Here is a 24,659-nt window from a genome sequence, read left to right on the forward strand (position 1 = left end):
TGCGCAACTATTGTCTGCAGTTTCTGCAGCACTTAATTCCTTACCTATTTCAGGTAAGAGAAAATCTAAGAACATTTCTTCTAAGTCAAGTAGTTCTGATCCCGCCAAAACTGCCTTAGTCAGTTTATCTCAGTTATCTCAGGAGGATCACTCCTTGGTTGCTTCTGTGGGCAAGATTTCTGATTCTGTTGTATTTAATACAACTGATTCTCAGAAGGTTAATTTTAGATTTAAGCTTGAACACCTCAGTTTACTTTTGAAAGAGGTTCTAGCTACTTTGGAGGATTCTGAAACTACAGTCGCAGAAACTCCTAAAAAGGATAATAAACTCAATAGAGTCTTTGATGTCAAACCCAAAACTGTGGAAGTATTTCCTGTTCCAGAGCGCATGCCTGACATATCTCAGGAAAGAGAGAAGCCAGGTGACGCTTTTTCCCAATCTATTTTACGAAAGAGGTTTCCTATTGCTGACTGTGCAAGACCTTTGGCGCACTGTTCCTAAAGTAAAGGATGCTATATACACATTAACCAAGAGAACCACTATTCCCCTAAAGGATAGTACCTCCTTAAAAGAGCCTCTGGTTAGGAAACTGGAACATTACTTAAAGGGATACTGTACCCAAATTATTTTCTTTCATGATTCGGATAGAGCATGCAATTTTAAGCAACTTTCTAATTTACTTCTGTTATCAATTTTTCTTCGTTCTCTTGATATCTTTATTTGAAAAAGAAGGCATCTAAGCTAAGGAGCCAGCAAATTTGTGGTTCAGAACCATGGACAGCATTTGTTTATTGGTGCTGTCCAATCAGCAAGGACAACCCAGGTTGTTCACCAAAAATGGGCCGGCATCTAAACTTACATTTTTGCTTTTCAAATAAACATATCAAGAGAATGAAGAAAATTTGATAATAGGAGTACATTAGAAAGTTGCTTAAAATTGCATGCTCTATCTGAATCACAAAAGAAAAAATGTGGGTACAGTGTCCCTTTAAGAACAATGTTTCTGCACCAAGGTCTACAATGGCAACCAGTTGCTAGGTATTGCGGCGGTCACTGGTGTGGCCTTGTACTGGTGCGACTCCTTATCGGATCTGATTTCGGAGGAGACTACAATAGAGGAGATACAAGACAGGATCAAGGCTTTAAAGCTGGTTAATACCTTTATTTGTGATGCTAGCATGCAAGTAATCTGTTTGGGTGCAAAGATTTCTAGCTTTGCCATTCTATCTCGCAGAGCTCTGTGGCTAAAGTCTTGGTCTGCTGACGTGGTGTCCAAGTCAAATGTTCTGTCTCTTCTCTTTAAGGGTAAGACTTTATTTGGTCCTGGTCTGGCTGAAATCATTTCTACGGTCATATGTGGAAAGGGAGCTTTTCTGCCACAGGATAAGAAGGCTAGACCTAAGGGTCGCCAGACTTCTAATTTTTGTTTCTTTCACAAATTCAAGGGACACAAATATTCCTCTTCTTCCAAGCCAAAACCTCATGGAGGTCTAACCAGCCTTGGAATAAGGGTAAGCAATCCAAGAAGCCTTCCTCTGAGAACAAATCAGCATGAAGAGTCTGCCCCCGATCCAATCTCAGATTAAGTAGGGGGCAGGCTTTCCTTCTTTCAGCAGGCTTGGATTTACAATGTTCCCGATCCTTGGGCAGTGGATGTAGTCTCACAGGGATACAGGATAGGATTCAAATCTTGTCCTACCAGAGGCAGATTTCTCCTGTCAAGATTATCTGCAAACCATATAAAGAAAGAGGCTTTCTTAAACTGTGCCAAGGATCTCGCTTCTCTAGGAGTGATTGTCCCAATTTCTCTGGCGGAACAGTGTCAAGGATTCTATTCCAACCTATTTGTGGTTCCCAAGAAAGAGGGTACTTTTCGACCCATTTTGGACCTCAAGTGTCAACAAATTTCTCAGGGCTCCGTCCTTCAAAATGGAGACTATCCGTTCTATTCTCCCTTTAGTTCAGGAGGGTCAGTACATGACAACCATCAACCTGAAGGACACATATCTTCATGTTCCTATCCACAAGGATCATTTCCAATACCTTTTTGACAAACACTTCCAATTTGTATCCCTACCTTTTGGCCTAGCCACTGCCCCTCGAATATTTACGAAGGTTCTAGGGGCTCTTCTGGCAGTGGCCAGATCTCAAGGTATTGCGGTGGCACCATACCTGGACCATACCTGGACATATCTTTTCATTTAGCAAGATCCCATACGGATTCTCTGTTGTTGATTCTCCACTCTCACGGGTGGAAGGTGAATCTGGAAAAGAGTTCCTTGGTACCAGATACCAGGGTATGTTTTTTTGGGGACGGTCATAGACTTGATCTCCATGAATATTTTCTTAACGGAGGTCAGAAAATCCAACGTTTTTGCTACTTGTCTTTCTCTTCAGTCCTCTGTCCGTCCCTCACTGGCACTGTGTATGGAAGTCATTGGTCTAATGGTGGCTTCCATGGACATTATTCCTTTTGCTCATTTCCATCTGAGACCTCTACAGTTATGCATGCTCAGACAATGGAATGGAGACCACTCTGATCTCTCCCAGAGGATAGTCTTAGACATCCGGACAAGAGAATCCCTGTCCTGGTGGCTCTCTCAAATCCATCTGTTCCAAGGCACATGGTTCCTGTGGCAAGAAACACAGAGTTCCTTAGCAATGAGGGAGATGACTTGCATTCTTCAGTGGACGGAGTCTCACAATTGTCACATTTCTGTCATCGACATCCCAGGGGTAGACAACTGGAAAGCAGATTATCTGAGCAGGCAGACTTTTCATCCAGGGGAGTGGGCCCTTCATCTGGAAGTATTCTCAATGATAACCCTCAGGTGGGGAGTTCCGGAATTAGATCTGATGGCGCCTCGTTTTAACGTCAAACTTCCAAAATACGGATCAAGATCAAGGGATCTGCAAACAGCTCTGGTCAACGGTCTAGTGGTTCCATGGGACTAGTCTACCTGTTTCCTCCATTTGCCCTCCTTCCTTGGGTGATGGCGGTATCAAGCAGGAGCTAATTGCTCCAGCTTGGCCTTGCATAATTTGGTTTGCGGACCTGGTGAATATGTCGTCCTTTCCCCTGTGGAAATTACCTCTGAGGAAGGACCTTCTACTTTAGGGTCCTTTTCTACATCCAAACCTAGATTCTCAGAAGCCGACTGCTTGGAGATTGAACGCCTAGTCTTGTTCAGACAAGGTTTTTCCAAGAAGGTTATTGATACCCAATTCAGGCTCGTAAGCCGGTAACTCTCAAGATATATCATAAGATGTGTCGTACATACCTTTACTGTTGCGAATCTAGGGGTTTCCCTTGTAGTCAGGTGAGGGTTTCTCGCATTCTGTCTTTTCTTCAGGATGGCCTGGAGAAGGGTTTGTCAGCCAGTACTCTGAAGGGCCAGATTTCTGTCCTTTCGATTCTATTGCTTAAACGTCTAGGCGAACTACAAGTTGTTCAACCTTTTGTTCAGGCCTTGGTCAGAATCAGGCCTGTGATTAAGTCTGTTGTTCCTCCGTGGAGCCTGTTCTTAGGGTTCTGCAGCAGTCTCTGTTTGTGGCTTTGTTTCTTCTCGCTATTTCTTCTGCTCGTAGAGTCTCAGAGCTTTCGGCTCTGCAGTAAGACCCCCCTTATCTTATTTTTCATGTGGATAAGGCGTCCTTCATACCAAATTGGGTTTTCTTCCTAAGGTGGTTTTGGACCGCAATATTAATCAGGATATTGTCATTCATTTGTTCTGTCCTAATCCTTCTCATAAGGAACATCTGTTGCATAATCTGGATGTTGTGCATGCTTTGAAGTTCTATCTGCAGGCAACTAGGGATGTTTGTCAATCTACTGCCATTTTTGTTGTATTTTCTGGTAAACATAAGGGCCAGAAGGCCACTTCTTTTACTCTTTATTTTTGGTTGAGAAGTGTCATTCGGTTGGCATATGAGACAGCTGCCTCCTGAGAGGATTACGGCGCATTCCACTAGGGCTGTCTCTTCTTCCTGGGCCTTTAAAAATGAGGCTTCTGTGGAACAAATCTGCAAGACAGCCACCTGGTCTTGGTTGCATACTTTTGACAAATTCGATGGTTTTTGCCTCTGCTGAGTCTTCTTTTGGGAGGAAAGTTCTTCATGAGGTGGTGCCTTCTGTTTATGTCTGCCTGTCTTGTTCTCCCTCTCTTCCATTCTGTGTTTTCAAGCTTGGGTATTGGTTCCCACTAGTAATTAGAATGGATTCGTGGACTCTCCATGCCATTGGAAAGAAAACAAAATTTATGCTTACCAGATAAATTCTTTTCTTTCCTGGCATGGAGAGTCCACGACCCGCCCTTAGTTAAAATTTGAGACGGCTTTTGTCATTTCTTAGACTTCAGGCACCTCTATAACCTTTGTGTCCTCTTCTCTTTCCATATTCCTTCGGCTGAATGACTGAGTGATTGTGGGAAGTGGGTGGATACTTGAAGCTTTGCTGGAGTGTTCTTTGCCTCCTCCTGGTGGTCAGGGGTTGAATTCCCACTAGTAATTAGAATGGATCCGTAAACTCTCAATGCAAGGAAAGAAAATAATTTATCAGGAAAGCATACATTTTGTTTTTCCTCCCAAATATAGCACCCACCCCAAAACCAATCACTAAAAATCTTAGATAATGTTCCTAAAAATGGACCATTGATTTGATTTGCTTTTGATAGATGCACATTTTTAATGTCAGAAATTGCTTTTTATACTGGTCATCAAGATTAAACGCTACATCCCCCCCCCCCCCCCCCAAAATGTATATACTGGTGTAAAGCGGTGTAACATTTGCTGTAGTTTTGTCTAGAATTGCCAAATTAAAGTTTTATTATGGAAAGTAAATAAAAATGTCAAAGTATGTATAATTATAGTTATCTGATTGTATATAATAAAATGCTGAGAACAAGGTTTGAGGTTAAATTATCATTGAAAGTGTTGAACTCCAGTTTAATTTACTGTGTTCAATTTGATAGCAGTTATTATACCTTTTTTTTTTATAAAACATATTCCGCAGTGCTTTCCAAGGGAACAAATAATATAAGTAAAACAATGATACAATATTTGTAAGAGATAAGACAAGATTTGACAAATACAGTAGGAATTAAGGGGCCTATTCGCGTTGGAATTTACAATCTAGAAGGGTGGGAGGGTGAGAAACAGGAGGTGAGGACTGAAAGGGTGAGAATAATGTTAATACAGAGTTAGATGAGCGCAATTATTAGGTAAGAGGAACTCCTTTGTTACAGAGTTGGGTGGTAGGCTTCCCTAAACAAAAGTGCAGCGTGAGGGGGAGCGTTCTAGAGGGTTGGTGCTGTATGAGAAAAGTACTGCAGTCTAGCATGGGAAGAGGTGATACTAGATGCAAGGAGCAAGTCATCGTTAGATGTTAAAGGGGCAGGTTGGATTATATTTGTTGATTAGTGAGGACAGGTAGTAGTGGGGAAGAAGTTGGTAAGGGTGAGAATTTTGAATTTAATTCTACTGTGAATGGGCAGCCAGTGAAGGGAGTCGCAGAGGTGCAGCAGATACAGAGCGACGGGAAAGATGGATTAACCGGGCAGAGGCATTTAGGCTAGATAGAAGGGGGGAGAGAGATAGGCCAGCGAGTAGGTTTGTTGCAGTAATCAAGTCAAGAAATTAAAAGGGATTGGATAAATTGCTTAGTGGTGTCAGCGCTCAGATACAGGCGAATTTTGGAAACATTGTGTAGCTGGTTGCAACAGGATGAAGAGAGCAATTGGATGTGGGGGATGAAGGACAGATTGGAGTCAAGGGTAACTCCAAGGCAGCAAACTTGGGGTGATGGGGAGATAGTGATGCCATCAACAGTGATAGAAAAGTCTGAAATTGGAGTAGAGCTAGAGAGGAGATTAAAAAAGGAGCTCAGTCTTGAACATGTTCATTTTTTGGTGGTGAGCAGTGTTCCCTTTAAGGAAAATTTTTGTGAGCGGCCCAGCAGTGAAACCGTTAAAAAAGAAACCACACCTTGCAGTCTGCATTGCTTTAATTAACTGTTTAACTGCTGGGCCGCTCACAAAACGGGCCTAAGAAGCCAGATAAGCAGTAACTGACATGAGAAGGACAGAGGGAGAGCAGAGGTGGAGAGGTAGATCTGGGCGTCATCAGCACAGAGGTGATATTTGAAGCCATAGCTGTTGATAAGTTTACCCAGTGAAGTATACATGGAGAAGAGTAGAGGACCCAGGAAAGAGCCTTGAGGTTTCCCAACAGACAGAGGCAGTGAGGAGGAGGAGTCTCCAGTTAATGACACAGAAATTACTTGTTGGAAAGAGTGGATCCAATGGAGAGCAGTGTCACAGAGACCAAGGACCTGATATTCAAAACCTCGCTGGCATGGAGAAAAATTACGCAAAATATTTCTTTTTTTTAGACCTTGTATTGTAACATAGGAGTCTCTGTTTCCGTTTTCTGTTTTTAAGGGTCTCGCCGTACTGATGAAACTTAGAATATCTCATCTGTGTGTGAAGAGATTTTGAATATCCGGCCCCATGAGAGTGGAGAGTCTGTAGGAGGAGGGAGTGGTCAACATGACTGCAGTCTTTATTAAAGAAACTGTTTTTCTTGTTATTTATTTGTTTTTAAGACAAATACCAATTCAATGATTTTTCATTAACATTAACTTTATTTAAAAAATGCAAAGTCAGAAAATAAACTTTAACAGTTGGTGGTAAGGATTTCAACAACATAACAATTTAGAATTTTCAAGAAAAACATCATAGGATAAGTCAAAGCATAACATATATAATATTCAATAAAGGAAATCTACAGCGCCCATTTCACTTGCGGGATTATCATGGTGAGCATTACACTTATGATCAGGAGAGGGAAATGTCTGTCTAATAAGAGATACAAAACATGATGGAATAGGTTCACAGTTTTCTGGTCCAAAGTTTCCATATACCCAGCATGAAAAAGCCCTGTAGGCCAACATCCTGATTTCGCTATAAAGAGAATAACAAATCTGTTAGTAAACATCATCAATAAATATGTCAAATCATTTTGCAAAAGGGCAGTAATAAAAATTACCTTTCAGATAGTTCTCTAGCTACTTCTGGAGGATTTGGCAAATCACTTAAAACAAAATGATACAAAAATATCAAATGTTTACGATCTTTCAACATTTTGGTCACATATGGATCATCACAGACACACGATGCACCATCTGGGATACGGGAGGCAATTTCCACTACTTCTCTACAACATATGGATTCAGTTAGTGTGGGCAAAAGAATACAGTTCCCACATGTGCACCACTCTGTGTTCTTCAGCCTAGGATCTACTTTAGCTTCTGAAGAATCTTCTTTTTTCACAGATGATCTAGGATGTTTTTCTTCATCTGCAGTTTTGTTATTTAAAAAAAAAAAAAAAGATATTTCAAAATTATTTAATAAGGTTTGAGAATTTAAAATACCATCAAAACACAGTGAATATTGTTATTGTCATAACTAATACAACAAACACCCTATTCCATATGAATGATAGATTACTTATAACACATCACTCTGTTGTGGTTAAAGAAACCCATGTTTTTATCCCCTGTGATCAAATAAAATCACTCCTCTGCTTTCAATATCATATATAAGAAGTTACTTTTGTTTTATAATTTAGCAAATCAATGTCCCATTTGCTTTTTACTATAGATGACATCCACCTTATTAAAAAAAAAATGTATATTATATTCTTGTTATTAATATTTTCATAAACTCTACCGTTCATTTAAATTAATTCACCTGCAGATTAGAACAATATTTACCTGAAAAATATTACTATTACTTTTGCTTTTAGGGGTTAATGTTATCCCGTTGTAAAACACAGCTAATACACTGAATGCTAACAGGAAGTAAAAAGGGAATCGCCATACGCTACACAATCTACTGTTTACACTAGCGACAGCCGACAGAGTCCATATAAGTGCCGTGTCTGCTTCAAGAACCTCTTTTCTTTCATGTAATTGGCAAGAGTCCATGAGCTAGTGACGTATGGGATAGAGATACCCAAGATGTGGAAGTCCACAGAAGAGTCACTAGAGAGAGAAGGATAAAATAACAGCTATTTCCACTGAGAAATTAAATCCACACAATAATTAAGTTTTTCTTTAAAAAAAACTTAAATCAAAAACAGTAGAATCAAAGACAGCTGCCTGAAGAACTTTTCTACCAAAGACTGCTTCAGAAGAAGCAAAATACATAAAAATGGTAAAAACAATAAAAGTATGCAAAGAAGACCAAATTACTGCTTTGTAAATTGATCATTCGAAGCTTCATTCTGAAAAAGCCCAAGAAATGGCGACTGAACTTAGCAGAATGAGCTGTAAATCTCTGAGGCAGAGCCTGCCCTGCCTCCAAATAAGCTTTGAGAAACAAAATCTTTAACCAGGATGCCAAAGAAATGGCAGAGGCAGAAGAGATAACCAAAAGAAACAACACTTTCAAAGAAAGTAGATAATCGTCAAAGAAAATATAGGCTCAAAAGAAAGAGCCGGCAAAATCCTTAAACCAAATTAAGACTCCAAAAAGGAGAAATTAATAAATGAGCAGGCTTGATACAAACCAAAGCCTGAACAAAACAGTGAATATCAGGAAGTTTAAACAATCTTTCTATGAAATAAAACAGAAAGAACAGAGATTTGTCCCTTCTAAAAATTTACAGACAAACTTATCCAAACCATCCTGAAGAAACTGTAAAATCCTAGGATTTCTAAAAGAATGCCAAGAGAATTTATGAGAAGAACACCATAAAATATAAAAGTTTTCCAAACCTGATAATATATATTCCTTGAAACAGACTTATAAGCCTGCAACATAGTGATAAAAACTGAGTCAGAGAAACCTCTATGACTAAACACTAATCAATTTCTATACCTTCAAATTAGTAATTTGAGATCCCAATAAAAAAATAGGGGCTAGCCAAAAAGAAAGCGACCAAGGATGGCAACTGGACATCCGAACAAGATCCACATATCAAACCTGAGAGGCCATGCTGATGTTATCAGAAACACATGAGACTGTTCCAATATGATCTTGGAGATCACCCTTGGAAGAAAAAAGATGTGGAAAAATGTAGCCAGGTTGCAAAACCAAGACACTGCTAATGCATCCACCATTTACGCCTGAGGATCCCTGGACTTGAAAAGGTACCTGGGAAATCTGTATAAAGATACCACTCTCCCGGATGTAAAGACTGACGGCTGAGATAATCTACCTCCCAAATGTCTAAACCTGGAGATATAAATCGTAAAAATTAGACAGGAGATGAATTCCACCTAAGAACGTATTCAAGATACTTCTTAATTGCTAAGGAACTGCAAGTCCTTATTTGATGATTGACATATGCCACAGTTGTGATATTGTCTGTCAAAGAACAAATTAAAAGTTCTCTCCTAAAAGAGGCTAAGCCTGAAAGAACTCTGAAAATAGCACAGAGTTCTAACATATCGATTGGAAACCTTGCCTCTTAAAGTTTCCAAACCCCTTGTGCTGTCAGAGACTCTCAGAGAGCTCCCCAACCTGTAAGACTTGCATTCATTAAGAATACAGTCCAGGAAGGACGAACAAAAGGAGGCCCCCTGAATAAAACGATGATAGTCTAATCACCAAATCAGAGAGAGTTGAGTGTTGGGATTTAAGAATATCAACTGTGATATCTGAAAACAATCCCTGCACCATTGATTCAGTATGCAAAGCAAATAAGAGGTCTCAGATGAAAAACGAGCAAAGGGATCCCCGTCCGATGCTGCAGTTATGAGACCTAAAACTTCCATGCACATAGCCACTGAAAGAAATGTTCCTGACTGTAAGTGAGACAGGCTAACGCCAATTACAATTGAATTTTGTCCGATAAAGACAAAGTCATGAACAAAGAATCCATCTAGAAACCCAAAAAGAAGTGACCCTTGTCTGAGGAATCACAAAACCCTTAGGTAAATTAAATCCTATAACCATGTCTTGAAGAAACAAAACTAGTTGATTCATGAGAAATTCTAATAAAACAAAAGATTAAGCTAATACCAAGATACCATCCAAATAAGGAAACACCACAATACGCTACTGTCTTATTACAGAAAGAAGGGCACCCAGAACCTTTGAAAAGATTCATAAGGCTGTTGCTAGACCAAATGGAAAAGCGACAAATTGGTAAAGCTTATCTAAAAAAAGAGAATCTCAGAAGCCAAAAGTGGCCTGAATTAAATAAAATATGAGGATAAACGTCCTATAAAATTGAGTGGACATGAAAGCATAATTTATGCTTACCTGATAAATTTATTTCTCTTGTAGTGTATCCAGTCCACGGATCATCCATTACTTATGGGATATTCTCCTTCCCAACAGGAAGTTGCAAGAGGATCACCCACAGCAGAGCTGCTATATAGCTCCTCCCCTAACTGTCATATCCAGTCATTCGACCGAAAACAAACAGAGAAAGGAGAAACCATAGGGTGCAGTGGTGACTGTAGTTTAATTAAAATTTAGACCTGCCTTAAAAGGACAGGGCGGGCCGTGGACTGGATACACTACAAGAGAATTAAATTTATCAGGTAAGCATAAATTATGTTTTCTCTTGTTAAGTGTATCCAGTCCACGGATCATCCATTACTTATGGGATACCAATACCAAAGCTAAAGTACACGGATGATGGGAGGGACAAGGCAGGATTAAGTGGAAGGAACCACTGCCTGAAGAACCTTTCTCCCAAAAACAGCCCCCGAAGAAGCAAAAGTATCAAATTTGTAAAATTTGGAAAAAGTGTGAAGCGAAGACCAAGTCGCGGCCTTGCAAATCTGTTCAACAGAGGCCTCATTTTTAAAGGCCCAGGTGGAAGCCACACTAGTAGAATGAGCTGTAATCCTTTCAGGGGGCTACTGTCCAGCAGTCTCATAGGCTAGGCGTATTATGCTCCGAAGCCAAAAGGAAAGAGAGGTTGCCGAAGCTTTTTGACCTCTCCTCTGTCCAGAGTAAACGACAAACAGGGAAGATGTTTGACGAAAATCTTTAGTAGCTTGTAAGTAAAACTTCAAGGCACGGACTACGTCCAGATTATGTAAAAGACGTTCCTTCTTTGAAGAAGGATTAGGACACAATGATGGAACAACAATCTCTTGATTGATATTCTTGTTAGAAACCACTTTAGGTAAAAAACATAATTTATGCTTACCTGATAAATTCCTTTCTTCTGTAGTGTGATCAGTCCACGGGTCATCATTACTTCTGGGATATTACTCCTCCCCAACAGGAAGTGCAAGAGGATTCACCCAGCAGAGCTGCATATAGCTCCTCCCCTCTACGTCACTCCCAGTCATTCGACCAAGGACCAACAAGAAAGGAGAAGCCAAGGGTGAAGTGGTGACTGGAGTATAATTTAAAAATATTTACCTGCCTTAAAAAACAGGGCGGACCGTGGACTGATCACACTACAGAAGAAAGGAATTTATCAGGTAAGCATAAATTATGTTTTCTTCTGTTAAGTGTGATCAGTCCACGGGTCATCATTACTTCTGGGATACCAATACCAAAGCAAAAGTACACGGATGACGGGAGGGATAGGCAGGCTCTTTATACAGAAGGAACCACTGCCTGAAGAACCTTTCTCCCAAAAATAGCCTCCGAGGAAGCAAAAGTGTCAAATTTGGAAAATTTGGAAAAAGTATGAAGCGAAGACCAAGTTGCAGCCTTGCAAATCTGTTCAACAGAGGCCTCATTCTTAAAGGCCCAAGTGTAAGCCACAGCTCTAGTAGAATGAGCTGTAATTCTTTCAGGAGGCTGCTGTCCAGCAGTCTCATAGGCTAAACGAATTATGCTACGAAGCCAGAAAGAAAGAGAGGTAGCAGAAGCCTTTTGACCTCTCCTCTGACCAGAGTAAACGACAAACAGGGAAGACGTTTGTCGAAATTCCTTAGTTGCCTGTAAATAAAACTTTAGGGCACGAACTACATCCAGATTGTGCAGAAGACGTTCCTTCTTCGAAGAAGGATTTGGACACAAAGAAGGAACAACAATCTCTTGATTGATATTCCTGTTAGTGACTACCTTAGGTAAGAACCCAGGTTTAGTACGCAGAACTACCTTATCCGAATGAAAAATCAAATAAGGAGAATCACAATGTAGGGCTGATAACTCAGAGACTCTTCGAGCCGAGGAAATAGCCGTTAAAAATAAAACTTTCCAAGATAACAACTTTATATCAATGGAATGAAGGGGTTCAAACGGAACGCCTTGTAAAACGTTAAGAACAAGGTTTAAACTCCATGGCGGAGCAACAGTTTTAAACACAGGCTTAATCCTGGCCAAAGCCTGACAAAAAGCCTGAACGTCTGGAACTTCTGACAGACGTTTGTGCAACAGAATGGACAGAGCTGAGATCTGTCCCTTTAATGAACTAGCAGATAAACCCTTTTCTAAACCTTCTTGTAGAAAAGACAATATCCTAGGAATCCTAACCTTACTCCAAGAGTAACCTTTGGATTCGCACCAATATAGGTATTTACGCCATATCTTATGGTAAATCCTTCTGGTAACAGGCTTCCTAGCCTGTATTAGGGTATCAATAACTGACTCAGAAAAACCACGTTTTGATAAAATCAAGCGTTCAATTTCCAAGCAGTCAGCTTCAGAGAAGTTAGATTTTGATGTTTGAAAGGACCCTGTATCAGAAGGTCCTGTTTCAGAGGTAGAGACCAAGGTGGACAGGATGACATGTCCACCAGGTCTGCATACCAAGTCCTGCGTGGCCATGCAGGTGCTATTAGAATAACTGATGCTCTCTCCTGTTTGATTCTGGCAATCAATCGAGGAAGCATCGGGAAGGGTGGAAACACGTAAGCCATCCTGAAGTCCCAAGGTGCTGTCAGGGCATCTATCAGGACTGCTCCTGGATCCCTGGATCTGGACCCGTAACGAGGAAGCTTGGCGTTCTGTCGAGACGCCATGAGATCTATCTCTGGTTTGCCCCACTGATGAAGTATTTGGGCAAAGACCTCCGGATGAAGTTCCCACTCCCCCGGATGAAAAGTCTGACGACTTAAGAAATCCGCCTCCCAGTTCTCCACTCCGGGATGTGGATTGCTGACAGGTGGCAAGAGTGAAACTCTGCCCAGCGAATTATCTTTGTTACTTCCATCATTGCTAGGGAGCTTCTTGTCCCTCCCTGATGGTTGATGTAAGCTACAGTCGTGATGTTGTCCGACTGAAACCTGATGAACCCCCGAGTTGTCAACTGGGGCCAAGCCAGGAGGGCATTGAGAACTGCTCTCAATTCCAGAATGTTTATTGGTAGGAGACTCTCCTCCTGAATCCATTGTCCCTGAGCCTTCAGAGAATTCCAGACGGCACCCCAACCTAGAAGGCTGGCGTCTGTTGTTACAATTGTCCAGTCTGGCCTGCTGAATGGCATCCCCCTGGACAGATGTGGCCGAGAAAGCCACCATAGAAGAGAATTTCTGGTCTCTTGATCCAGATTCAGAGAAGGGGACAAGTCTGAGTAATCCCCATTCCACTGACTTAGCATGCACAGTTGCAGTGGTCTGAGGTGTAAGCGTGCAAAGGGTACTATGTCCATTGCCGCTACCATCAAGCCGATTACCTCCATGCATTGAGCCACTGACGGTTGTTGAATGGAATGAAGGGTGCGGCAAGCACTTTGAAGTCTTGTTAACCTGTCTTCTGTCAGGTAAATCTTCATTTCTACAGAATCTATAAGAGTCCCCAGAAAGGGAACTCTTGTGAGTGGAACGAGTGAACTTTTCTTTTCGTTCACCTTCCATCCATGTGACCTTAGAAATGCCAGTACTAACTCTGTATGAGACTTTGGCGGTTTGAAAGCTTGAAGCTTGTATCAGAATGTCGTCTAAGTACGGAGCTACCGAGATTCCCCGCGGTCTTAGTACCGCCAGAAGAGCACCCAGAACCTTTGTGAAGATTCTTGGAGCTGTAGCCAATCCGAATGGAAGAGCTACAAACTGGTAATGCCTGTCTAGGAAGGCAAACCTTAGGTACCGGTAATGATCTTTGTGAATCGGTATGTGAAGGTAAGCATCCTTTAAATCCACAGTGGTCATGTACTGACCCTTTTGGATCATGGGTAAAATTGTCCGAATAGTCTCCATCTTGAACGATGGAACTCTTAGGAATTTGTTTAGGATCTTTAAGTCCAGGATTGGTCTGAAAGTTCCCTCTTTTTTGGGAACCACAAACAGATTTGAGTAAAACCCTTGTCCCTGTTCCGACCGTGGAACTGGATGGATTACTCCCATTAACAAGAGCTCTTGTACGCAGCGTAGAAACGCCTCTTTCTTTGTCTGGTTTGTTGACAACCTTGACAGATGAAATCTCTCTCTTGGAGGAGAGTATTTGAAGTCCAGAAGGTATCCCTGAGATATTATCTCTAGCGCCCAGGGATCCTGGACATCTCTTGCCCAAGCCTGGGCGAAGAGAGAAAGTCTGCCCCCCACTAGATCCGATCCCGGATCGGGGGCCCTCAATTCATGCTGTTTTAGGGGCAGCAGCAGGTTTCCTGGCCTGCTTGCCCTTGTTCCAAGACTGGTTAGGTCTCCAGCCTTGTCTGTAGCGAGCAACAGATCCTTCTTGTTTTGGGGCAGAGGAAGTTGATGCTGTTCCTGCTTTGAAATTCCGAAAGGAACGAAAATTAGACTGTCTGGCCTTAGGTTTGGCCCTGTCTTGAGGCAGGGCGTGGCCTTTACCTCCTGTAATGTCAGCGATAATTTCTTTCAAACCAAGCCCAAATAAGGTCTGCCCTTTAAAAGGTATATTAAGTAATTTAGACTTAGAAGTAACATCAGCTGACCAGGATTTTAGCCACAGCGCTCTGCGTGCCTGAATGGCGAATCCTGAATTCTTAGCCGTAAGTTTAGTTAAATGTACTACGGCCTCCGAAATGAATGAATTAGCTAGTTTAAGGACTCTAAGCCTGTCCGTAATGTCGTCCAGAGTAGCTGAACTAATGTTCTCTTCCAGAGACTCAATCCAGAATGCCGCTGCAGCCGTGACCGGCGCAATGCATGCAAGGGGTTGCAATATAAAACCTTGTTGAACAAACATTTTCTTAAGGTAACCCTCTAACTTTTTATCCATTGGATCTGAAAAGGCACAGCTATCCTCCACCGGGATAGTGGTACGCTTAGCTAAAGTAGAAACTGCTCCCTCCACCTTAGGGACCGTCTGCCATAAGTCCCGTGTGGTGGCGTCTATTGGAAACATTTTTCTAAATATCGGAGGGGGTGAGAACGGTACACCTGGTCTATCCCACTCTTTAGTAATAATTTCAGTTAGTCTTTTAGGTATAGGAAAAACTTCGGTACTCGTTGGTACCGCAAAATATTTATCCAACCTACACATTTTCTCTGGTATTGCAACTGTGTTACAATCATTCAGAGCCGCTAACACCTCCCCTAGTAATACACGGAGGTTCTCCAGCTTAAATTTAAAATTTGAAATATCTGAATCCAATCTGTTTGGATCAGAACCGTCAGCCGCAGACAGAAGCTCTCCGTCCTCATGTTCTGCAAGCTGTGACGCAGTATCTGACATGGCCCTAGTATTATCAGCGCACTCTGTTCTCACCCCAGAGTGATCACGCTTGCCTCTTAGTTCTGGTAATTTAGCCAAAACTTCAGTCATAACAGTAGCCATATCTTGTAATGTTATCTGTAATGGCCGCCCAGATGTACTGGGCGCCACAATATCGCGCACCTCCCGAGCGGGAGATGCAGGTACTGACACGTGAGGAGAGTTAGTCGGCATAACTCTCCCCTCGCTGTTTGGTGAAATTTGTTCAATTTGTACAGATTGACTTTTATTTAAAGTAGCATCAATACAGTTAGTACATAAATTTCTATTGGGCTCCACTTTGGCATTGGAACAAATAACACAGGTATCTTCCTCTGAATCAGACATGTTTAACACACTAGCAAATAAACTTGCAACTTGGAATACAATTCTAGTAAAATATTATGAAAACGTACTGTGCCTATAAGAAGCACAGAAGATTTATGACAGTTGAAAATTAATAAACTGAAACAGTTATAGCATCAATCCTTGTAAACAACACAACTTTAGCAAAGGTTTGTTCCCATTAGCAAAAGACAACTAACTCTGATAGCAGAAAAAAAAAATTACAGAATAAACGTTTTTTATCACAGTCAACTACAATCTCACAGCTCTGCTGTGAGAATTACCTCCCTCAAAACAAGTTTTGAAGACCCCTGAGTTCTGTAGAGATGAACCGGATCATGCAGGAAATACAATGAGCTGCTGACTGAAATTTTTTTTTTTTTTGATGCGTAGCAAAAGCGCCAAAAAACAGCCCCTCCCCCTCACACACAACAGTGAGAGAGATCATAAACTGTCAGAAATTAGATCAAGCAACTGCCAAGTGGAAAAATAGTGCCCAAACATTTATTCACTCAGTACCTCAGAAAATGAAAACGATTTTACATTCCAGCAAAAACGTTTAACATAAATTAAGAGTTATTAAAAAGCCTGTTGCTAGTCCCTGCAAAATAGGCTAAAAAGTTTTATGTACACAGTGTAATTCCAGTGAAGTACCATTCCCCAGAATACTGAAGTGTAAAATATACATACATGACATTATATCGGTATGGCAGGATTTTCTCATCAATTCCATTGTCAGAAAATAAAAGCTGCTACATACCTCTATGCAGATTCATCTGCCCGCTGTCCCCTGATCTGAAGTTTACCTCTCCTCAGATGGCCGAGAAACAGCAATATGATCTTAACTACTCCGGCTAAAATCATAGTAAAAACTCTGGTAGATTCTTCTTCAAACTCTGCCAGAGAGGTAATAACACACTCCGGTGCTATTATAAAATAACAAACTTTTGATTGAAGATATAAAACTAAGTATAATCACCATAGTCCTCTCACACATCCTATCTAGTCGTTGGGTGCAAGAGAATGACTGGGAGTGACGTAGAGGGGAGGAGCTATATGCAGCTCTGCTGGGTGAATCCTCTTGCACTTCCTGTTGGGGAGGAGTAATATCCCAGAAGTAATGATGACCCGTGGACTGATCACACTTAACAGAAGAAACCCAGGTTTGGTACGCAGGACTACCTTATCTGCATGAAAAATCAGATAAGGAGAATCACATTGTAAGGCAGATAGCTCAGAGAATCTCAGAGCCGAGGAAATAGCCATCAAAAACAGAACTTTCCAAGATAAAAGTTTAATATCAATGGAATGAAGGGGTTCAAACGGAACTCCTTGAAGAACTTTAAGAACCAAGTTTAAGCTCCACGGGGGAGCAACAGGTTTAAACACAGGCTTAATTCTAACCAAAGCCTGGCAAAATGCCTGGACGTCTGGAACCTCTGCCAGACGCTTGTGCAAAAGAATAGACAGAGCAGAAATCTGCCCCTTTAAGGAACTAGCTGATAATCCTTTGTCCAAGCCCTCTTGGAGAAAAGACAATATTCTAGGAATCCTAACCTTACTCCATGAGTAATTCTTGGATTCACACCAATAAAGATATTTACTCCATATCTTGTGGTAGATTTTCCTGGTAACAGGCTTTCGTGCCTGTATTAAAGTATCAATGACTGACTCGGAGAAGCCACGCTTTGATAGAATCAAGCGTTCAATCTCCATGCAGTCAGTCTCAGAGAAATTAGATTTGGATGATTGAAAGGACCTTGTATCAGAAGATCCTGTCTTAGAGGCAGAGTCCATGGTGGAAAGGATGACATGTCCACTAGTTCTGCATACCAAGTCCTGCGTGGCCACGCAGGTGCTATCAGAATCACCGATGCTCTCTCCTGTTTGATTTTGGCAATCAGTCGAGGGAGCAGAGGAAACGGTGGAAACACATAAGCCAGGTTGAAGAACCAAGGCGCTGCTAGAGCATCTATCAGCGTCGCTTCTGGGTCCCTGGACCTGGATCCGTAACAAGGAAGCTTGGCGTTCTGGCGAGACGCCATGAGATCCATCTCTGGTTTGCCCCAACGATGAATCAACTGAGCAAACACCTCCGGATGGAGTTCCCACTCCCCCGGATGGAAAGTCTGACGACTTAGAAAATCCGCCTCCCAGTTCTCCACGCCTGGGATATGGATTGCTGACAGGTGGTAAGAGTGGTACTCTGCCCAGCGAATTATTTTTGAGACTTCTAACATCGCTAGGGAACTCCTCGTTCCCCCTTGATGGTTGATGGAAGCCACAGTCGTGATGTTGTCCGACTGAAATCTGATGAACCTCAGAGTTGCTAACTGAGGCCAAGCCAGAAGAACATTGAATATCGCTCTTAACTCCAGAATATTTATTGGAAGGAGTTTCTCCTCCTGAGTCCACGATCCCTGCACCTTCAGGGAATTCCAGACTGCACCCCAACCTAGAAGGCTGGCATCTGTTGTTACAATTGTCCAATCTGGCCTGCGAAAGGTCATACCCTCGGAAAGGTGGACCCGAGACAACCACCAGAGAAGAGAATCTCTGGTCTCTTGATCCAGATTTAGCAGAGGGGACAAATCTGTGTAATCCCCATTCCACTGACTTAGCATGCATAATTGCAGCGGTCTGAGATGTAGGCGCGCAAATGGCACTATGTCCATTGCCGCTACCATTAAGCCGATCACCTCCATACACTGAGCCACCGAAGGGCGCGGAATGGAATGAAGAATACGGCAAGCATTTAGAAGCTTTGATAACATGGACTCCGTCAGGTAAATTTTCATCTCTACAGAATCTATAAGAGTCCCTAAGAAGGAGACTCTTATGAGTGGGGATAGAGAACCCTTTTCCTCGTTCACTTTCCACCCGTGCGATCTCAGAAATGCCAGAACTATCTCTGTATGAGGCAATTTGAAAGCTTGACGCCTGTATCAGGATGTCGTCTAGATACGGAGCCACCGCTATGCCTCGCGGTCTTAGAACCGCCAGAAGTGAGCCCAGAACCTTCGTAAAGATTCTCGGGGCTGTAGCCAACCCGAAGGGAAGAGCTACAAATTGGTAATGCCTGTCTAGAAAGGCAAACCTTAGGAACCGATGATGATCTTTGTGAATCGGTATGTGAAGGTAGGCATCCTTTAAGTCCACTGTGGTCATGTACTGACCCTCTTGGATCATGGGTAGGATGGTCCGAATAGTTTCCATTTTGAAAGAGGAATTTGTTTAAGATCTTTAGATCCAAAATTGGTCTGAAGGTTCCCTCTTTTTTTGGGAACCACAAACAGATTTGAATAAAAACCCTGTCCTTGTTCCGTCCGCGGAAGTGGATGGATCACTTCCATTACTAGGAGGTCTTGTACACAGCGTAGGAATGCCTCTTTCTTTATCTGGTTTGCAGATAATCTTGAAAGGTGAAATCTCCCTTGTGGAGGAGAAGCTTTGAAGTCCAGAAGATATCCCTGAGATATGATCTCCAACGCCCAGGGATCATGAACATCTCTTGCCCACGCCTGGGCGAAGAGAAAAAGTCTGCCCCCTACTAGATCCGTCGCTGGATAGGGGGCCGTTCCTTCATGCTGTCTTAGAGGCAGCAGCAGGCTTTCTGGCCTGCTTGCCTTTGTTCCAGGACTGGTTAGGTTTCCAGGCCTGCTTAGATTGAGCAAAAGTTCCCTCTTGTCTTGAAGCGGAGGAAGTTGATGCTGCACCTGCCTTGGAATTTCGAAAGGCACGAAAATTAGACTGTTTGGCCTTTGATTTGGCCCTGTCCTGAGGAAGGGTGTGACCCTTACCTCCAGTAATGTCAGCAATAATTTCTTTCAAACCAGGCCCGAATAAGGTCTGCCCCTTGAAAGGAATGTCGAGTAATTTAGACTTTGAAGTCACATCAGCTGACCAGGATTTGAGCCATAGCGCCCTACGCGCCTGGATGGCGAATCCGGATTTCTTAGCCGTTAGTTTAGTCAAATGAACAATGGCATCAGAAACAAATGAGTTAGCTAGCTTAAGAGTTCTAAGCTTGTCAACAATTTCAGTCAATGGAGCTGTATGGATGGCCTGTTCCAGGGCCTCAAACCAGAATGCCGCCGCAGCAGTGACAGGCGCAATGCATGCAAGGGGCTGTAAAATAAAACCTTGTTGAATAAACATTTTCTTAAGGAAACCCTCCAATTTTTTATCCATTGGATCTGAAAAAGCACAACTGTCCTCAACCGGGATAGTGGTACGCTTTGCTAAAGTAGAAACTGCTCCCTCCACCTTAGGGACAGTCTGCCATAAGTCCTGTGTAGTGGCATCTATTGGAAACATTTTTCTAAATATAGGAGGTGGGGAAAAGGGCACACCGGGCCTATCCCACTCCTTACTAATAATTTCTGTAAGCCTTTTAGGTATTGGAAAAACATCAGTACTCACCGGCACTGCATAGTATCTATCCAGCCTACACAATTTCTCTGGAATTGCAACTGTGTCACAGTCATTCAGAGCAGCTAATACCTCCCCAAGCAACACACGGAGGTTCTCAAGCTTAAATTTAAAATGAGAAATCTCTGAATCAGGTTTCCCCGAATCAGAGATGTCACCCACAGACTGAAGCTCTCCGTCCTCATGATCTGCATATTGTGACGCAGTATCAGACATGGCCCTTACAGCATCTTCGCGATCTGTATTTCTCCTAACCCCAGAGCAATCGCGCTTGCCTCTTAATTCAGGCAACCTGGATAATACCTCTGACAGGGTATTATTCATGATTGCAGCCATGTCCTGCAAGGTAATCGCTATGGGCGTCCCTGACGTAATTGGCGCCATATTAGCGTGCATCCCCTGAGCGGGAGGCGAAGGGTCTGACACGTGGGGAGAGTTAGTCGGCATAACTTCCCCCTCGACAGACCCCTCTGGTGACAATTCTTTTATAGATAAAGACTGCTCTTTACTGTTTAAGGTGAAATCAATACATTTAGTACACATTCTCCTATGGGGCTCCACCATGGCTTTTAAACATAATGAACAAGTATCCTCTGTTTCAGACATGTTTGTACAGACTAGCAATGAGACTAGCAAGCTTGGAAAACACTTTAAACAAGTTTACAAGCAATATAAAAAACGTTACTGCACCTTTAAGAAACACAAATTTTGTCAAAATTTGAAATAACAGTGAAAAAAGGCAGTTACACTAACAAAATTTTTACAGTGTATGTAACAAGATAGCAGAGCATTGCACCCACTTGCAAATGGATGATTAACCCCTTAATACCCAAAACGGAATAATAAAAGACAAAAACGTTTTTGTTTTTTGTTTTTTAAACAGTCACAACAACTGCCACAGCTCTACTGTGGCTTTTTACCTCCCTCAAAAACGACTTTGAAGCCTTTTGAGCCCTCCAGAGATGTCCTGGATCATGCAGGAAGAAGCTGGATGTCTGTGTCTGTAATTTTGTGCTGTTCAAAAAAACGTCAAAATAGGCCCCTCCCACTCATATTACAACAGTGGAAAGCCTCAGGAAACTGTTTCTAGGCAAAATTCAAGCCAGCCATGTGGAAAAAAACTAGGCCCCAATAAGTTTTATCACCAAATACATATAAAAACGATTAAACATGCCAGCAAACGTTTTATATTACATTTTTATAAGAGTATGCATCTCTATTAATAAGCCTGATACCAGTAGCTCTCACTGCATTTAAGGCTTTACTTACATTAGTTCGGTATCAGCAGCATTTTCTAGCAAATTCCATCCCTAGAAAAATATTAACTGCACATACCTTATTGCAGGAAAACCTGCACGCCATTCCCTCTCTGAAGTTACCTCACTCCTCAGAATATGTGAGAACAGCAAAGGATCTTAGTTACTTCTGCTAAGATCATAGAAAACGCAGGCAGATTCTTCTTCTAAATACTGCCTGAGATAAACAGTACACTCCTGCACCATTTAAAAATAACAAACTTTTGATTGAAGAATAAACAAAGTATAAAACACCACACTCCTCTTACGACCTCCATCTTGGTTGAGGCTTGCAAGAGAATGACTGGGTATGACAGTTAGGGGAGGAGCTATATAGCAGCTCTGCTGTGGGTGATCCTCTTGCAACTTCCTGTTGGGAAGGAGAATATCCCATAAGTAATGGATGATCCGTGGACTGGATACACTTAACAAGAGAAATAACCTTGCTGAACAAAATGCATAATAGTCCAATAGTCCTTATAGTTGCCAACTTGAAAGCTGAGACTCTTACAAAACAATATAAAGTCATTAGAACCAAGATTAGACTGAATAAACCTTTCTTCTTTGGGACAAAGAATAGAATTGAATAGAAACCCAATCCCTGTTCAGAGTGTACTGAGAAAGAAAGAATCTTCCTATAGATACAGGATCCTTTGAACCAAAGAAAACTTAGAATAAACTTAAGTATGCTGTCGGTCAGAACAAAATGAATTAAATCTCAACAATTTTGAAAAGACCTCGTAAGTTTACTCTAAGGCATAATAGCAGTCATAACCTTTTATGATAAAAGCAATAACGTGATGTTTGCAGATGAAATCAAGTACATGAACTGAGTAAGTAAAAACAGTAAATGACATTGTACATGTAGAAACATTATACCACATAATTTGAGCTGATGAAAATAACAGCTTAATAATAAAAAGAACACACTTAGCTTTGTAGAATTGTGTTTCAGGGCATCATAGTTTCTACAGTAACATCAGAGTCAGGATCAGAATGAGACATCTCGCAAAATGTAACAGAAAAATAACATTAGGCAAAACATTCAATTTCCACAATGTAACAGTTTCAGTAGATAGAAAAACAAAGATAGTATTTTTTTAAAACAAAACATAGAATCAAAGAGCAGGCATAATAGCTTTCAAAATTCATGAAAACAGCGAGCAACAGAGGTAGAGGGGTAAAAACAAAATTTTGGTGCCAAGAATGACGCATTACGCAAAAGGAAGTTACAACATTTTTTGGCGCAAAACCAACATCAGGAAATGACACAACTCGCGTCATAACAAACGCGATTTCGCGCCACAACAAAGACGCAGGAAATGACGAAATTTGCGCCATCAAAGGCGCAACATCCCGCAAAAAGAAATTTGCGCCAAGAATGACGCAATAAAAAACAGCATTTTGCGTCCTTGCGAGCCTAGATTTGCTCGCAAAAAAATTGAAAAACAAGTCAAATTAGAAAAAAACTGAACCCCAGGTAAGAAAAAAAAAGTTTAAATAAACTTCCAACACATGATTCCTATACTGAAACTGTTTAGACTGCAAAGGAAAATATACATAGACCTGACTCATGGCAAACATAAGTAAAATACATATATTTAAAGCTTTATATTAATACATAAAGCGCCAAACCATAGCTGAGAGTGTCTTAAACAATGATACATACTTACTGAAAGACACCCATCCACATATAGCAGATAGCCAAACTAGTACTGAAAACTATCAGCAGAGGTAATGGTATATAGGAGTATATCATCGATCTGAAAAGGGAGGTAGGAGATGAATCCCTACGACAGATAACAGAGAACCCTTGAAAAGATTTCCCGTGAGAGAAACCCTAAAATCAATAGGCGATAGTCCCTTCACATCCCTCTGACAAACACTGTACTCTGAGAAGAATTAGGCTTCAATATGCTGAGAAGCGCTTATCATAGAAGAAAAATCTAGCACAAACTTACTTCACCACCTCCATAGGAGGCAAAGTTTGTAAAACTGAGTTGTGGGTGTGGTGAGGGGTGTATTTATAGGCATTTTAAGGTTTGGGAACTTTGCCCCTCCTGGTAGGAATGTATATCCCATACGTCACTAGCTCATGGACTCTTGCCAATTACATGAAAGAAATACATATTATATGGCTTTGCCATTAAATAGACACACAAACAACATTAGCAGGGAGCTACACTATAGTATACAGTATAAATCTGCTTCTACCTGACATAGGTTTTTTCTCCCGCTCCCACACGAGAGAGAAGCTGAATGCTGAACTGAAGCGGTCTGCTAAAGTGTCACCTTTGCTTTAACAGTTTTACTGCTACTGCATGAGTCATACACTATAATATATGTGTATATTAAAACAAGGATTCATATAATATTTGTTTTCTGTTTGTAACGTGGATGATCCTGTGTGCTCCCCTGAAGCTTCTGTGTGAGCTATAAAGTAGTGCACATGATACCGGTAGTCATGTGACTCATCATGCATGACTTCACCACAGCCTACTGCGCATGCGTGCGCTTTCACTGGTGTGTTTGGCCAAAGCAAACAGCTGGATTGCACCTTTCATATAAGGAAGAACTCTGGAGGAGTTAAAATCAGAAGAAACAAAAACGGATTTAAAGGGTTAATGGCACTTTGCAGGGAAACTGTTCTGAAGGTTATCTTAATATGCAATAGTGTAGGGAAATAATAATAGCACATCCTGTTTTATGTCCCTTTAACTGACAAGGACAAGCCTTCTACCTGCAAAGTAATTGTTTAGTCTTTCCCATCTGCAGAGAAACATTTAAAAAAAGAAAGAATAAAACAACAAACTCTCATTGTTTCATTCATTAGGCGGGTTGCGGTTTCTTTAAAGGGACGGCTTATCAGTTTGGACAAATGAAATGAACAACAATAAAATGTGTTATTTTATGCGTTTGTGTGAAACTGAACTCACAGGTCTAATTTACATTACTTATTGTTGTGGGTGACTAAATCAGCAAATACAGTAAATCTATTTAGCCCTTATTATA

General features: G+C 41.4%; 1 protein-coding gene across 2 annotated transcripts in view; it reads right to left on the bottom strand.

The window, feature by feature from the left end:
* Positions 1–6,621: 6,621 nt before the first annotated feature.
* LOC128659721 (P2X purinoceptor 7) overlaps positions 6,622–24,659 on the bottom strand; it is a 73,365-nt gene continuing 55,327 nt past the window's right edge. For both annotated transcript variants that reach the window (XM_053713295.1, XM_053713296.1), the window contains exons 3-4: positions 7,046–7,355; positions 6,622–6,960 (exon numbers count right to left, since the gene is read on the bottom strand). In XM_053713295.1, the coding sequence (XP_053569270.1) occupies positions 6,768–6,960; positions 7,046–7,355 (503 nt within the window). In that variant the 3' untranslated portion in view covers positions 6,622–6,767. The remainder of the gene's footprint in view (positions 6,961–7,045; positions 7,356–24,659) is intronic.

Source organism: Bombina bombina, chromosome 5 (assembly GCF_027579735.1).
Source record: "Bombina bombina isolate aBomBom1 chromosome 5, aBomBom1.pri, whole genome shotgun sequence".
Lineage (NCBI taxonomy): Eukaryota > Metazoa > Chordata > Amphibia > Anura > Bombinatoridae > Bombina > Bombina bombina.